Genomic DNA, 15,982 nt, shown 5'->3' with positions numbered 1-15,982 from the left:
TTTTTCATGAAATGAAAAGTTACTATGCTACTTTTGTTAATTTTATACTGTCTTTAAAAAAAAAAAAACAAGGTACCATCACCAATATTTCAGATTCTTCTAACTTTATTCATTCATTATGGATCTAGAAACTAGTAATATTCCTTCCACATTGTTAGATAATCCAAACAATTCTGGCAGTGCAATTTTTGCCATAAAAACTGCAATCCAAACCTGCTGGTATTTAACATGGTTACAAAACCCAGATGATATGCTAAAACTGGTCACTTAAAATTGGGGTCTGCTTTTTTTTTTTTTTTTTTTTTTCTGAAATGGAGTTTTGCTCTTGTTGCTCAGGCTGGAGTACAAAGATGTGATCTCAGCTCACTGCAACCTCCATCTCCCAGGTTCAAGCTATTCTCCCACCTCAGCCTCCTGAGTAGGTGGGATTACAGGCATGCACCACCACACCAGGCTAATTTTGTATTTTAGTAGAGACGGGGTTTGGCCATGTTGGTAAGGCTGGTCTCGAACTCCTGACCTCAGGTAATCTAACCGCCTCGGCCTCCCAAAGTGCTGGGATTACAGGTGTGAGCCTCCGCGCCTAGCCTAGGGTCTGCTCTTATAGGCCCTGGCCTGGGGTCTGCTCTGATCTGTAATGCTTGGTCAAAATACTAATGCAAGATAAAATAAGAGGCATGAGAAAGTGATGGGGGTGCTAAATATAGACTGCCTGGTGAATGTTAAGAACTCCTAGACTAATAGTGTGAGACATTTGCCAAATTTCCTGTCAGAGCCTTAGATAAATTGTGCCACACAGAAAACAAATCAGCTAGGACCCACACCAAGGCAATGAGATGCCGTGCTCTACAAGAGACACCAAAGGCATTCTGGGATGCCTCTGCCTCTTCCCTCTTCTATTTCAGAGCCAGGACCATTAGTCCTTTTCTGTCACTGTAACCCTCTTCAGCATGCCACACATTCCTTTGGGAGCTCCAGTACAGAACCTGACATTCTCTGGCCTTTGGGCCTTTTCCGCTCTGCCCCTCCCCACCTCGCCTCACCCCCCATGGAGGACTTCACAGGATTCCAATGGCAGAACAGTGCCTAAAGCATACAGAAAAGTGAGCCAAAGATGCTATGAGGTTCTTCAAATACTGTCAGTGGTACTAATCTTTTCCAGTTCTAAGACAAGAACAAGCCCTGTAGAGAAAAATGTAAATACCACAATTACCATATATTAAACTGAAAATAAAGCAGAGCACTTATATTTAGCTATTGTGACAGCTGGCTGTCTCTGTGTAGGTCTCTGCCTGTGTAGGTCTTTGGAAAGATAACTTCTTTCACTATATGAGAAAATTCTAAATTTTGTCCTCCCACTACAGACCTTTTCAACAAGAAAGGGTAAGAAAAAGTTACCAAGATAAGGTAGTTACCAAAATAGGGTAAGAAAAAGAAGCACAGAAAAAGTAGTAACCAAATTATCATGGAAAACAGTTTCTTTCTGTCTTTAAAGGAAATAATCCAGCTACTTTTTAAACTGTAAATCCATTGGGTAAGAACTAGGCCGGAGCTTTGCAACACACTGAAGAGAAATACTACATACTGTATGACAGTCGCATGCTAGGCATTAAAAAAAAAAAATTAACATCTTAAGTCACTACTCATTTAGCTTTAAAAACAGCAAATTACTACTTTTAGTTCTTTTTTTTTTTTTTTTTAATTGAGACAGAGTCTCACTCTGTCACCCAGGCTGGAGAGAGGTGGCACAATCTCGGCTCACTGCAACCTCCACCTGCCGGGATCAAGCAATTCTCCTGCCTCAGCCTCCCGAGTAGCTGGGACTACAGGAGCCCATGCCACCATGCCTGGCTAATTTTTGTATTTTTTTAGTACAGACGGGGTTTCACCATATTGGACAGGCTGGTCTCGAACTCCTGACCTCGTGATCTGCCCGCCTCGGACTCCCAAAATGCCAGGATTATAGGCATGAGCCACAGCACCCAGCCTACTTTTAGTTCCTTAATGAGCATGTTAAACAACCTTAAAAAGTGAAGGAAGAGGGCTGGGCATGGTAGCTCACGCCTGAAATTCCAGCACTTTGAGATGCAGAGATGGGCAGATCACTTTAGATCAGGAGGGCGAGACCAGCCTGGCCATCACAGTGAAACCCCGTCTCTACTAAAAATACAAAAAAATTAACTGGGCGTAGTGACGGGTACCTGCAATCCCAGCTACTGGATAGGCTGAGGCAGGAGAATCACTTGAATGAGGAGGCAGAGGCTGCAATGAGCGGAGATTGCCACCGCATCCAGCCTGAGCGACAGAGCTGGAATCCGTCTCCAAAAAAAAAAAAAGAGTGAAGGAAGAGGTCAACAATCTAAAATCTGGCTGGGTGTGGTGGCTCATGCCTGTAATTTTAGCACTTCGGGAGGCCAAGACAGGCGGATCACTGTAGGTCAGGAGTTCGAGATCAGTCTGGCCAACATGGTAAACCCTGTCTCTACTAAAAATACAAAAATTAGCCAGGTGTGGTGGCACACACGTGTAATCCCAGCTACTTGGGAGGCTGAGGCACGAAAATTACTTGAACCCAGGAGGCAGAGGTTGCAGTGAGCCCAGAATGTGCCACTGTACTCCAGCCTGGGTGACTGGAGACTCCCTCTAAAAAAAAAAAAAAAAAAAAAAAAAAAAAAAAATCTAAAATCTTACCATCAATTTGATGCAGATAAACATGAAGAACATGACCATACTTCACCTCCTTCACTATACTGATTCAGAAACATGGCCATTCTGGTCTAATTATTAAAAACCCTACACTAGGAACAGGAAACCCAGGATTCATTTCTCTGTACTGCCACCATGTTAGGGACAAATCAAGATTACCACTCCTATTGTAAGGATGGGGAAAATGCTCAGAGCCTACCTTCTTGACAAGAAGGCTGATGGAAAAGATAAGGTATTTAAAGTTTTAACTTCCCAGGGAAAAAAATCCTAAATAAGTTCAGTTTACCACACCTATAAGCCTTCCTCACCAAGACTTCTGCTTCTTTTTGCCCCAACTACATTTATGTTTGCAGTGAGCGCTTACTAGCAACAAAAATGAAGCCATTTTCAGATATATTAATACAGTTTCCTAAACATGCTGGATACAAGAGTTACCTGAGGCTATTATTAAAAAGAGATTCCCAGAAACCATTTCAGATTTATTGACAGAATCATCAGGAGAAATCTAGGAGTGTGAATATTTAAAAGCACACTGGGTAATTTCTACGCTCTAGCAAAATTTAAGAAGTACTTGTAGCAAGAGCAACTCGTTGCAGTGCAAGAGAGTAATTAGAAATCCAGTGATTGAGCCACTAATCACTTCCTTACTCAGTCTACTTCAGCATATTAATATTAACATAATGCTGGTTAGCATTTCTGAGGGCCTACTATGTGCTGTCCTCCGTAGTAAACACACTGTATTTCATTAGTGGTAACAATAACCTTTTGGAGTAGATACTATAAAGGTTGTGCCCCAGTTTTGTAGATAGGGAAAACTGAGGCTTTATATAATTTACCTGAGGGCATGCAGTTTCTAAGTGGCCACTGGTTCAAAACCACCCACTACAGTGTTCAATTCCAGCATCAATTTAAAAGAAGCAAACACATGGCAATAATTGAAATGGAAAATTTAGGTCTTTTGTTGATCAGTAGCTTCTCTAATTTCAACTTACTTTTTAACCCCTGCATGTGATTCAAGTCTTTTGCCTAGGTTAAAACTAAAACTAAATATATATTTTAGATGCAAGATAATCATCTAATTGCTTGGAAAAAGGCAACCTACTCTATCTTTAGTGCATACCTATGTGATCCTAAGTGGGATGGGGCTGTGGACCTGGGTTGAGATGCTGCTGTTGATTAAAGTGAACCCCTGAATAGTCTGTTCAATAACTAGGCTTGTTATTTTGTTGTGAAGGGGAAAGACAGGACCCAGATTAACCATTAAAATCTTAACTTACACTCACACCGTAAGAATGACCATCTGACTAATAGTCCAAGTCTCAAAACTATTAACTGGCTCCTAAGCATAAATTCTATTAATATTTTATTGAGACACTGTAAGCACATTCAGATACCTTCACAAGATGAGTTCCACTATGATAATCACATCAAGACTACAGTATTATTTTTATTTATTACCCACATACCAGTATTGTCAGATTTAAGAGAAAAAAAAAATGCCTTTGAAAGAGCCAATAAGCTTCATAACAAAATGTCATGGGGATCTGCTGAGCAGTGGTGACTGCATCCTATGATATACAGAAACCTACACAAAATTTATAGTCCAATATGCACAAATGCTCTCTATATATATTAATTATATCCTAGAAAAATTATCATATACATATACCAAAAAACACATAAAGAAATGTTAAGAGCAGTATCACTTAAAATAGCACCCTAAATGTCCAACAAGAGAATGGATAAATTGTGATATATTCATATAGTGGAATACTAAATAGCAGTGGAAAATGAATGAACTAGAGCCACACATAACAACAACAAAACTCATAAAATGTTTAACTAAAAAAGCACATTTCAAATGATTACCTTCAATGTGATACCAATTAGTTTTAAAATGTAGTACAAATATATAAAGAAATACACAGGAATACCACACACTAAATATCCAATTTAGGATAGCTTTGGCGTGGGAAGGGCAAAGGGAAGGAAAACATCTGAAGCCACAGTTGTTTTCCTCCTCACATACTTTTACCACGTTTTATTTCTTAAAAAGAATGGTGGTAGTTTCCTAAGAGTGATTTTTAAATAGTCAGGCTAACAATTACTTGAATCTGAAAATGTGAATGCCATCCCAAAAGCTAAACTTTAATGATATTTTAAAACCGCAAACTTTGCACTATTCGGTCAAGTCATAAGAAATGGCTGATCTGTTGTAGGTCAAAAAGTCAAATATTAACAATTCCATATGGTTCAACCTAATATTAAGAATTCTGCATATGGAGAGCAAAACGTTGGTAATCATTCATTTTTTTACCCCAAAACTTTAATATAAAATGGTCTATATTTAATGGCAAGACTAAGAAAACAGAGAAATAAAACTGAAGTGGAATGGATGACTTAATTGCCAAAGGATGAAAAACAAAGATAAACCATCTAATATGCAAATTACAAGGCTGGGTGCGGTGGTTCACGCCTGTAATCCCAGCACTTTGGGAGGCCAAGGCAGGCAGATCATCTGAGGTCAGGAGTTCGAGAGCAGCCTGGCTAACATGGTAAAACCCCATTTCTACAAAAAATTAGCCAGGCATGGTGGTGCGCGCCTGTAATTCTAGCTACTCAGGAGCCTGAGGCAGGAGAATCGCTTGAACCCAGGAGGCGGAGGTTGCAGTGAGCTGAGATCGCGCCACTGCACTCTGGCTTGGGCAACAAGAGCGAAACGCCATCTCAAATAAGTAAATAAATAAATAAATAAAATAAATTAGAAATACATATTGTACAAAATGTGGCCAAACTACTTTCCACTGATATAAAGCATTATTACTTCTTTTTTATTTTTTGGGGGGATCCAGTCTAGTTTTGTCACCCAGGCTGGAGTGCAGTGGCACAATCTTAGCTCACTGCAACCTCTGCCTCCCAGGTTCAAGCAATTCCACAACTGAGGTTACAGGCGCCCACCACCACACCCACCACCACACCCGTCACGTCCAGCTAATTTTTGTATTGTTAGTAGAGACGGGGTTTCACCATGTTGGTCAGGCTGGTCTTGAACTCCTGACCTCAAGTGATCCTCCCACGTCGGCCTCCCAAAGTGCTGGGATTACAGACATGAGCCACTGTACCCAGAAGCATTATTACTTCTTTTCAAAGTATTTGTATTAATACATATTAATAAATCCTTAAAAGACACTTGTTGGGCAAAACAAGGATTTATACATATAAAAACTGAAGTCCAGAGGAGAAACAACTGGTCCAAGGACAAACAGGCAACAGTTACCAGTCAAAAAAAAAAAAGAAAAATCAAAACTAAATCCAGGTTCAGTTCCAAAATTAGCTACAGTAAATCAATCAGGTCAACAAACAAGTGATTTTTCTGTAATTCCAATCAAAGATTATGAAAGGAATAATTTAAGACAACAACAATCAATGGAGTTCTGTCTCAATATAAAAAGTTCTAAACTATAACTCCTTTTTTTGTAAAACTCATTTTTCATAAAAATAACTTTAGGTAGTTATTAAACTATTAGATTAACTCATAAAACCAATGCATTTATAAATTAACTAGAAAACTATAATCTTTCAGCAACACTAAAGAAATTATACGCTGCATAAGCAGTCTCTCAATCCCCTTCTCTTCTTAAATGTTCAGTGTTAGTATTTTCACAACAACAACAAAACAAGGTTTAAATTAGAATGTTGAAAGAAAGTTTTGAAGAAAATATTGAAGAAGACTTGGAGGTATTGTGAAAGTTTTTCAAAGGTAATAGTGGATTTTTTAGTGAATAAATACCACCTTAAAGAATAATCACAAAACTAAAAAAATGTAAGACAGGGACAGAGATTTTTTTTCCTGAGCTAACAGAGACAGAAACTAAAAGAAAGAGGTTAGAAAAGACAAATGAGAACTTACTGACGAGGAATTAACAGGGTCACTCCACAGCAAGAAGCACAAGAAACAGCGGCAGCGCTGTGTATGAACAGCCAGCCCCACAGGGAGAGATTCAACGATTCCCTATCCAAGCTGCAAGGTCACTACCCAGAATTAAAGTGAGAGAAAGAACTGGCCAAAGAATATGAGCATATCTGGGTCATTTTTGCAAATATTGGGCATTTTTAATCCAAGAAATATGCCTACTGAAACCTACCAATACCTACAATTAATGTCTTAAATGCTCTTATTTGTACTTCCTTCTGAGTAGGAAAGATGAATGACAAGCTATCCAAATTGTTTCAGGTATAAATGGCAGCCTGGATAGTCACAACCAATCATTCAATGACAGATGTCTCTGGCATGACCTGTTCTCCTCATCAGGGTCCACTACAAGGAAAACAGCTCCAGGACACATGCATATTACACCGTTAGAGAAGGGGAATGGGGAAGACCAACCTGCCTCTGCATTCAGCTCCTCTAGAAGCCCGCTGGTCCTCCAGGTAGCTCCTGTGTCCTGGCCGCCTACAGAATTATTGTGCTCTTGAACTACTGCAGCCGCCAATAAATTGTCCACATTTACCACTTCTGGGTCAGAGTTGGTGTCAGACATATCATAATGAGCTACAACTGGAGGTCCATCTAGGGAGGAAAGAAAATGTATACTTGTATCTAACGTGTGGGGTGAAAAATACTTCTGAAACTAGTAAGAGCCCTCTAATGTCAGTTGCCTTCATTATTCTATCTGATCAGAAAAGCTGCACTTTACAAATCCAATATTTTGCACAAAATGTGAAAGTGAAAAAGATAATCCAAGCTTACAAAGATGATGGACACATATTGGAAGGAGGAAAAGGAGTGTTACTATGAAGAACAGAAGACAAGACTATACTCAACTATGTTACACTGAATTCCTGTCATTCTTTTAAAGAGCAAGATTAAGAAAAAAAGGATGACTCCACAGAAAAAGTGGAACTGATTTCTTAAAGGAAAAAACTGATGCAAATTATTAAAACCCAATTTATATTTTTTAAAAGAATGAATCTAGTTCTTTCTCTTACTGGGTAATATAAAAAGTCTCTAGTAGATTCAGAAAAGAAAATCAAATATATTTTCCTATGTCCTAAAGAAATAAGGTTAACACTAGAGCTCTGTTTGACTAACATATCTATTTCCAGTAAAGTCCTTTTATAAAAACAGGGATGTTATACACTTTATGACATTCTATAAAAAGACAATACAATAAAATCCATTTTCAGGATTTTGCTTTGGATATCTTACGAGGGATATTTCTATTTCCTTTTCCCTAAGAAAGACAACCAGCTCATACTCCAACTAAACAATATGCAATCTTATGGGTGATTTTACAAGAAAATATTAAAGTTCTTACTGGAAGAGGACCCTTCCACCCTCAAATCCCCCTAACTGGCTGAAAAAGGCAGCTGAGTTTCAAAGTAAATTAATTACACTGCAGCAATTCATGCTAAAATAAGTCAATATTCATGCTTGTAGAATAGATACATGCTTTAAAATGCTAATTCTACCCCTTTTGTAAGAAAAACATTAACAGCAAAAAGCAAACATAAAGTTTTCCTTCAAGTAAGAAATCCCTCTACTACCCCTATTTTAATATAAAGCAGAAATAAAGGAATGCTGTTTTCTCCCCCAAAGGCTATTAATGAAGCGCAAGCAAACTATTTCCATTAAGGTTTTTAAGATATCATCCAACAAATGAATATTAAACACACCTATTTTATTAAACTCTTGACTATGAAGGAATGCATCTGTGCCAATGAATCATAAAAATGTAACACAATGAAGTATTACTATTTTAATACAAATATCCATTGTGTCAATTGTCACTGAACAAAAACACACTTTGGGTAGTGATCCCTTAAAACTAAACTACCAAACCACAGGTTTATGTAGTAATATTTTTTAAATAAAAAATGACCAAACATAAAAGCAAATGAGTTGTTAGGTGCCATTGTATAAAGAACAGACATGTCACAATATGAAATTCTGACGATCATGACAACTTTAGTTGACTACTTAAAAATAATTTCCAGATCCCCTTAAGGGGTAAATCAAGTTCAATGACCAAAAAATTCAACAGTGTGGCCTTGGTATCAGTTGGTAATTGATTTTAGTTTAAATAGCAAGAAACGGATTCGTGTTTGAGGTTTTTCTTTTCTAAAAAAAAGAAAAGAAAGCTGCAATATTCAATGGCGTTCTCGTCAGAGTTCAAAATGATTATTATGGAATCAAGATACTGTGTGATGTCCAAATACTTGGATGTAGAAGATATAAGGGCCAAGTACAATATTGACTATTTGACCATATGTTCTATTTTTTAAGGGCTTTTTTTTTTTAGGTGTTTGTAGTAAGTTATTTTAGTGAGTTATTTTAAAATTTATATGACTAATACCATTCAGAGCCTCTTGCCCTCATATTCTCCACCCCTACCCCCAAATTGAGGAAACAGGTCAATAGTCAAGTCAAAATTGTACCACTCCTACATGTATAATCATGCAAAAAAGTATAAGTGTATACATGCAGAGTGACATCACCTACCCATGAAAATAACTCGTCTGAAAGTCTTCATCAGTAGGAAATACAAGCATAAACTTGTTATCTGGCTTCATTCTTGTATCTTCCATATTTCCAAACAGCACACCTTATAACTTAGCTTAAATTTAGTATTCATCATAAACAGAGACAGCAATATTTTCATATATTACACTTAAAATTGAAAATAAATTATGATCACTGTCATTTTTCATTTCCAATATATTCAAACAATGACAAGTCAATACTATATAAACTTCAATAAAATAATGAAATGGTTGTCTTTCCAACTTTGTCTTCCAAGAAGAAGCCACAATTAAGGATCTTGTGTTCCAAGGTCATTTTACACTACCATTAGGAAACCAAAATTAAATAAGATTTGTTTAAAGCACTTGGGGCCAGGTGTGGTGGCTCACGCCTGTAATCCAAGTACTTAAGAGGCCAAGGCAAGTGGATCACTTGAGATCAGGAGTTTGAGACCAGCCTGGCCATCATAGTGAAACCCCATCTCTACTAAAAATACAAAAAATTAGCTGAGTGTGGTGGCGCACGCCTGTAATCCCAGCTACTTGGGAGGTTGAGGCACGAGAATCGCTTGAACCTGAGAGGCAGAGGTAGCAATGAGCCAAGATCGTGCCACTGAACTCCAGCCTGGGCAACAGAGCGAGGCTCTGTCTCAAAAAAAGAAAGCACTTGGCCTCAGGATTTGTACTCTGAGCTACTATACAAATATTAGCTAACTTATGGTAACAATTTGTGACATTCTTTTAAAATGTGATTCTTGCTATACAGAAGTAAACGACAGGTAAAATTCTGCAGTTATTTTATCTGATTTTTAAAAGAAACATCTCTTGAAGGGAAAAAAAAAATCACTAGGGAGGAGCTAGGAAAATTCAGCACATTATTAACAGAAGCTGACCGAGCATGGTGGCTCACACCTATAACCCCCGCACTTTGGGAGGCTGATGCAGGTGAATCACTTGAGGTCAGGAGTTCGAGACCAGCCTGACCAACATGGTAAAACCCCATCTCTACTAAAATTACAAAAATTAGCCGGGTGTGGTGGTGCGTGCCTGTAATCCCAGCTACTTGGGAGGCTGAGGCAGGAGAATCACTTGAACCCAGGAGGCGGAGGTTGCAGTGAGCTGAGATCACACCACTGTACTCCAGTGTGGCCAACAGAGCAAGATTCCGTCTCAAAAAAAAAGCAAAAAACAAAAAACAAAACAAAACAAAAACAGAAGCTGCTATTTGACTCTATCAGTTCATTATAGGATAGAATAAACATGGGGATACTGCCCTTGCTCTCACATGATTATTCCTCTATGCTACTAAAACAACTGCATTGCTACAAAGAGACTGTATCGACTTTCAAAAACATCAAAGTAATTACTTCAAATAAAGTTATACATGAAAACATTTCCAATTTAAGATTCAGTCATTAACATAGGCACATTCCATGCTTACAACATTTAAGTTATCCAAGCTGCACATTCTCCCATCTGCCAGCTCTGATGTCTGTCACAATCTTAAAACAAATTTCTAATATTGAACTTACTGGTTTTTCTACAATCATTAAAAGCATCTTTCTATAGAGGTAAATGTAACACATCTGTGTTAAATAATTAATAACCATTCAATCTGTGGTTAACTCAGGTGCTATTTCTCCTCCTGATCAAATTCTTTCGAAATGTTTGCTGTTACAATCACAACACAAGAAAAGTTAAAGGTCAAAAACCCACCAATGGCTGGGCACAGTGCCTCATGCCTATAATCCCAGCACTTTGGGAGGACGAGGCGGGAGGACGAGGCAGGAGGACCGCTTAAGCCCAGCAGTTCGAGACTAGCCTGGGCAACACAGCAAAACCCCATTTCTATTATTAAAAAATAATAACGATAAAATAAAATTTTAGAAATCTACCAACTACTTTTTATTTAAAAAGCATCCATTTTATGCTAGAAATGGGTTTGTACTGCCTCACTATGCTTCTATCCTATAATAAATAGGTTCGAACTTTTCAAATACCAAAATATAGATGTATCTGTGTTGTCACATATTCCTGATACAGTGAAGTCTACCCTCTTATGACCTTAAGCCTTCTTCGTTGTTGCCATCAAATGTTTAATTTTACGAATTAGTTTCCTTTTCAAGTATGTTCTAAATCTCATTAGAAAATCTGAATCACAAAAACAAATCAAAACAAAACCTAACTTTTCCTTTACTGTTTATCCCATGACAAATTCCCCTTTCCAGGTTTGACAATCAGAAGCACAGGATTTTAAAACTAAACAAACACTACTCTCATTTTACAGATGAAAATTTGAGTCCTAATTAGGTGAAACCACAATAAACTATAATTGTTCTCATTGTTGAAGGAAAGAAGAATATACAGGATGAAATTGGGAGCAGCATAGGAAGTACAGATTTTTGGCAGCAGACACAAGTTAAAGCCCTGCCTACTCTCTCTTAGCTACATGACCCGGGTAAACTATTTCACTCCTCAGTGTCTTCACGGAGTTATGGTGAGGGTTAAAGAAGACATTAACAAAGAACACAAAAGCAATTTAAATATTGGTCCACTGCCCTACCTTTCCATTATACTTAGCACCTGCCCTATTTTGTTGTTTGTTTGCTTACTTTTGTATGTATACTCTGCTGTACACCACTGGCATGCAAGAAGCTCTGAGGAACATCAGTGCCTAGGCCTGTGCCTTATGTTGGTCATAGATGAACCCAACTCAGTAAGTAAATGCTTTGGCTAGGATTCATAGTTGAATAAGGTCATCACAAATGTGACTTCTGTATTTTTGTTTGAAGTGAAATGTCAGCTTGCATGTATTCATAGAAAAATGTTTCAAAGCCAAATGGAAATTGCTCTGGATTAATCTATATTTAGCATCATCTTGCCTACAAGAGCACCTCCACTAACACAAGTGTTGTCACTCTCTCATTATGAACTCTAACTAAATCTAGGAAACAGGAATAATTCTTGTAACCCAGAGACACATGGGACTGTCATTCCCCCTTCCCTTTCTATTGCTAAGTCTAAGGCACAAGGAAAGGTGGGGCAATGGATAAATACATGGTTGGCCCCTTTAACCCCCATTTCAATGTCTATGCAGCCATAGTAATAAACAATAAAGCCTAGAGGAAATTCCCTTCCTCCTCTTTGCCATACCCAATCTCGCCAATCTCCTCACCAAGAGAAGAAAAAAAATCTGTCTTGTTGCTGTCAAAAGACCCTATCACAGGCCCTTTGATGGCCTAGGCCCGGTTCTGTTATCCACACAACACTAAGAGAACGAAGGAAGGGGTAAACATCATAGTTAGCCTCAATCCAGACAGTGAAAAGCAAAAAATCTTACACCTTATCTAGCCAAGGAATCTAAATAGGGGGAATAAGGTGTGGGCATGAGGGACTGAGGGAAAGAGGCAAACCTCAAGAGCTGCAGAAGGAAATTTGCATTTTAATACTCAAGACCTACTCAAGAAAAAAAAAGCAGTTTTATTACACATCAGAATATTTACCAAGATGAAAATGTATATTTACAAATGAGGCCGGGCACAGTGGCTCACGCCTGTAATCCAGCACTTTGGGAGGCCGAGGTGGGTGGATCACTTGAGGTCTGGAGTTCGAGACCAGCCTGGGCAACATAGTGAAACCCCCGTCTCTACTAAAAATACAGAAATTAGCCCAGCAGAGTGGCATACACCTGCAGTCCCAGCTACTCGGGAGGCTGAGGCAGGAGAATCACTTGAACCTGGGAGGCAGAGGTTGCAGTAAGCCAAGATTGCGCCACTGCACTCCAGCCTGGGCAACAGAGCAAGACTCCATCTCAAAAAAGAAAGAGTAAAAAACAGTAATAAAAATACCAATCATCGCTTCTCGGCCTTTTGACTAAGATCAAGTGTAAAAATATCAACCAAGAAAATAGAAAATACATGCAGAATAATTTGAAAAGAAAGCAGTCATTTTCAAAACATCTCTTAGAAAAGAAGAATTTCATCAACAAAAGATAAAAATCTATAAAGGGCCATTTCCAGAAAAAAAGCCTTAAATACCAAAAACTACATGTGTATTACTTTCTTCAGAATAACATCAGAAAATTATTTCAGTAAAAGGAAAAATGTCTAAGATAGGGCTACATGGAAATGAAATGCAGCAATATGCACTGAAACTTTGTTTTGGAGTTAAGTCGTTTTTAAAATAAAACCAAATGAATGTATTTTGTACTTTTTCCATTATACTCAATTATCAAAAATTTAAATTTTTTATTATAAAGTTTCCAAGATGAAAATAAGATTTTAAGGATTACATTTGTCCTTATACTGGTAAACGTTACATCATTTTGTCCACCCAGGAAGGCTATTTATGATATTCATGAAGGGTTTACCATTTTGAAAAGATCAAAAGAGGTAAAAGCAAAGATCCAAGATTATCAGAGTAATGGAAAAGCTGATCAAAAGAAAAAACAATTTAATGTGTCACCACTAACTATAAAGTTATGAAGCCTCTGATTCAAGTGGGGTTATGAAAGATAACTCAGGTAATTCATCTGGATATTTAAGAGAAGCTATAAATACAGAAATGAGGCACCTGAAGAGGTCACCATCTTTCAATTTATCTATTTCAGGGACAAACCCATGACCTACTGCTTTGAGGATTTAGATCCATAGATAAAAAAACTAAAATATCTGTACTACATACAGCAGGAAAGAGCACAAAATTTAGATATATTAGCCACATCCCTATGTCTATGTACCCTACTAAAGAGTCATCCATTCCACATTCTAGCCTTTTGATTTCTCCTTGAATCAGTCTAAATTTTGCTATTTTTCCAAATATTCATCAATTTTTAATAGCACAGTTTAGTAGGACATATAAAGAAAAAGAATCTTGACTTTTTATGTTCACAGTGGTATTCTTTTTTCAATTACCAAAAAAACTAAAAATAATCCGCCAAATATGCAAAATCTATTGTTATATTAACTAGAAACTAATACCATTTATTTCATTACAGAAAAGCAAGTTTCTTGATTCAGGAACACCTAATGTGAATTAACTGGTAGGGAACCACATAACCCCATCCTCAACAGAGTAACAGGAAACATTTCTTTTTCAAAATTTTTATTCATCTAGGTTACATGTCAAATGCACAGTGAGGTAAAGGATATTAAGAAAATGCAATAAAATAAAAACAGTAATTTCATAACATTATTCCCAAATCTTAAAGTTATATTAGGAATAAGACTTAATTGCCAAAGAATACACTTCCTTGTGGATTATTCCTTCACTTTTTATGACGTCTTCTATTTTACACTGTGGTAATTTAATATAACATGAGAATATCTACTCAATACTAGCAAACTAACAGTTTGGTTGTAACTTCCACTAACTTTCCTAAACTTCAGAGGAAATAAAAATAGAAATCAGGGGGAAAAAATGAGTAAAGAAACTTGGAAGTTATTCCCTGTTACTTACAATTCACAATCTCGTAACTTCTAAACAAATTAAAATGACATGTTTTTTATCTGTACTAGGATTAAGGGCATATGTTATTTTTGAAGAGGATTTTGAGAAAAAAATTTACTGAAATTGTTTTGACACTGTATTTTCTGACATGTGGCATTCCACGAAATCTTTTTGATTGCACCCTCACTGTACTATTTAAATAATTTTTTAAAAGGAGAGACGAAAATCAATATAAGCTAAATAAAATATAAAAGGTACAATTAATTTAAAAGGCTACCTTTTTGTAAGATAACTTGCCCATAATTTGCTATTTTAAACAAATGATAACACAAAGTCTGTTTGCCATCTTTCTTATAACATTCACGTAACTGTATACCTTTAGGCAAAGTCAGCTATATGTTAAAAACAAGAATTACCAGTAATATCAATTTAGGGTACTTTGCTTAAAAAAGAATTCACTATATTGTTTCTTTCATTAACAAGCAGACTTAATACACTTTAAATCATTCTGCATACAACTTTTAAGAAATAAATCAGACTGAGCACTGTGGCAGCACTTTGTGGGGCCAAGGCTGATGGACCACCTGAGGTCAGGAGTTCGAGACCAGCCTGGCCAACATGGTGAAACCCTATCTCTACTAAAAATACAGAAAATTAGCCGGGCGTGGTGGCAGGCGCCTGTAATCCCAGCTACTCGGGTAGCTGAGGCAGGAGAATCACTTGAACCTGGGAGGTGGAGGTTGCAGTGAGCCGAGATCATGCCATTGTACTCCAGCCTGGGCAACAAGAGCAAAACTCTGTCTCAAAAAAAACAAAAAACAAAAAACAAAAAGAAATAAAAATCTTATGTAAATTGAGATATACCTAGACCCAGAGACTCTTGCTGTTAAATCTTAGTAACAGCAGGGAATGACAAAAGCAATACTCAAAATAAATAAGTTACTGTATATTCTTTTATTCGGTCTGCTAGTGAGATTAAAAAAAAAACAAAAAACCCAAACCTTTAATCTTTTTTAAAAAGATATTTTTTCTCAAGCTTAATTACCATAACTAGGTTTAAATGTAGGCAACTTTTACTTTCTTACATACCTTTAGGAAGCAGTAAACAGGTATTATATTAATAATCTGAATCCATTAGAAATCACTGTAGCAACTGTACAGTTATCTGCCTCTAGCCACTTGTCAAGTCTAACATTAATGAAATTCAGTTACTTCAGAATTCTGAAGATGGGTACACACATGCATACACACATCCCTGAAACTAGGCTAATTTCTCTTAGTAAAAATCCAAACAAACAAAAAACAG

At 37.1% G+C, this 15,982-nt stretch overlaps 1 protein-coding gene across 8 annotated transcripts in view; it reads right to left on the bottom strand.

Moving 5' to 3' along the window:
* The window catches only part of ARK2N (arkadia (RNF111) N-terminal like PKA signaling regulator 2N), a 95,955-nt gene that overhangs the window by 19,665 nt on the left and 60,308 nt on the right, over positions 1-15,982 (bottom strand). For 4 of the 8 annotated variants that reach the window (XM_054460467.2, XM_054460465.2, XM_054460466.2 and 1 more), the window contains one exon: positions 7,094-7,276. The exons of the other annotated variants lie outside the window; for them this stretch is intronic. In XM_054460467.2, coding sequence (XP_054316442.1) covers positions 7,094-7,276 — 183 coding nt within the window. The remainder of the gene's footprint in view (positions 1-7,093; positions 7,277-15,982) is intronic. 8 annotated transcript variants of the gene reach the window in all.

Source organism: Pongo pygmaeus, chromosome 17, assembly GCF_028885625.2.
Source record: "Pongo pygmaeus isolate AG05252 chromosome 17, NHGRI_mPonPyg2-v2.0_pri, whole genome shotgun sequence".
In the NCBI taxonomy this organism is placed as follows: domain Eukaryota; kingdom Metazoa; phylum Chordata; class Mammalia; order Primates; family Hominidae; genus Pongo; species Pongo pygmaeus.
The sequence above is the reverse complement of the archived record's forward strand: the minus strand, read 5'-3'. Positions and strand labels throughout refer to the sequence as shown.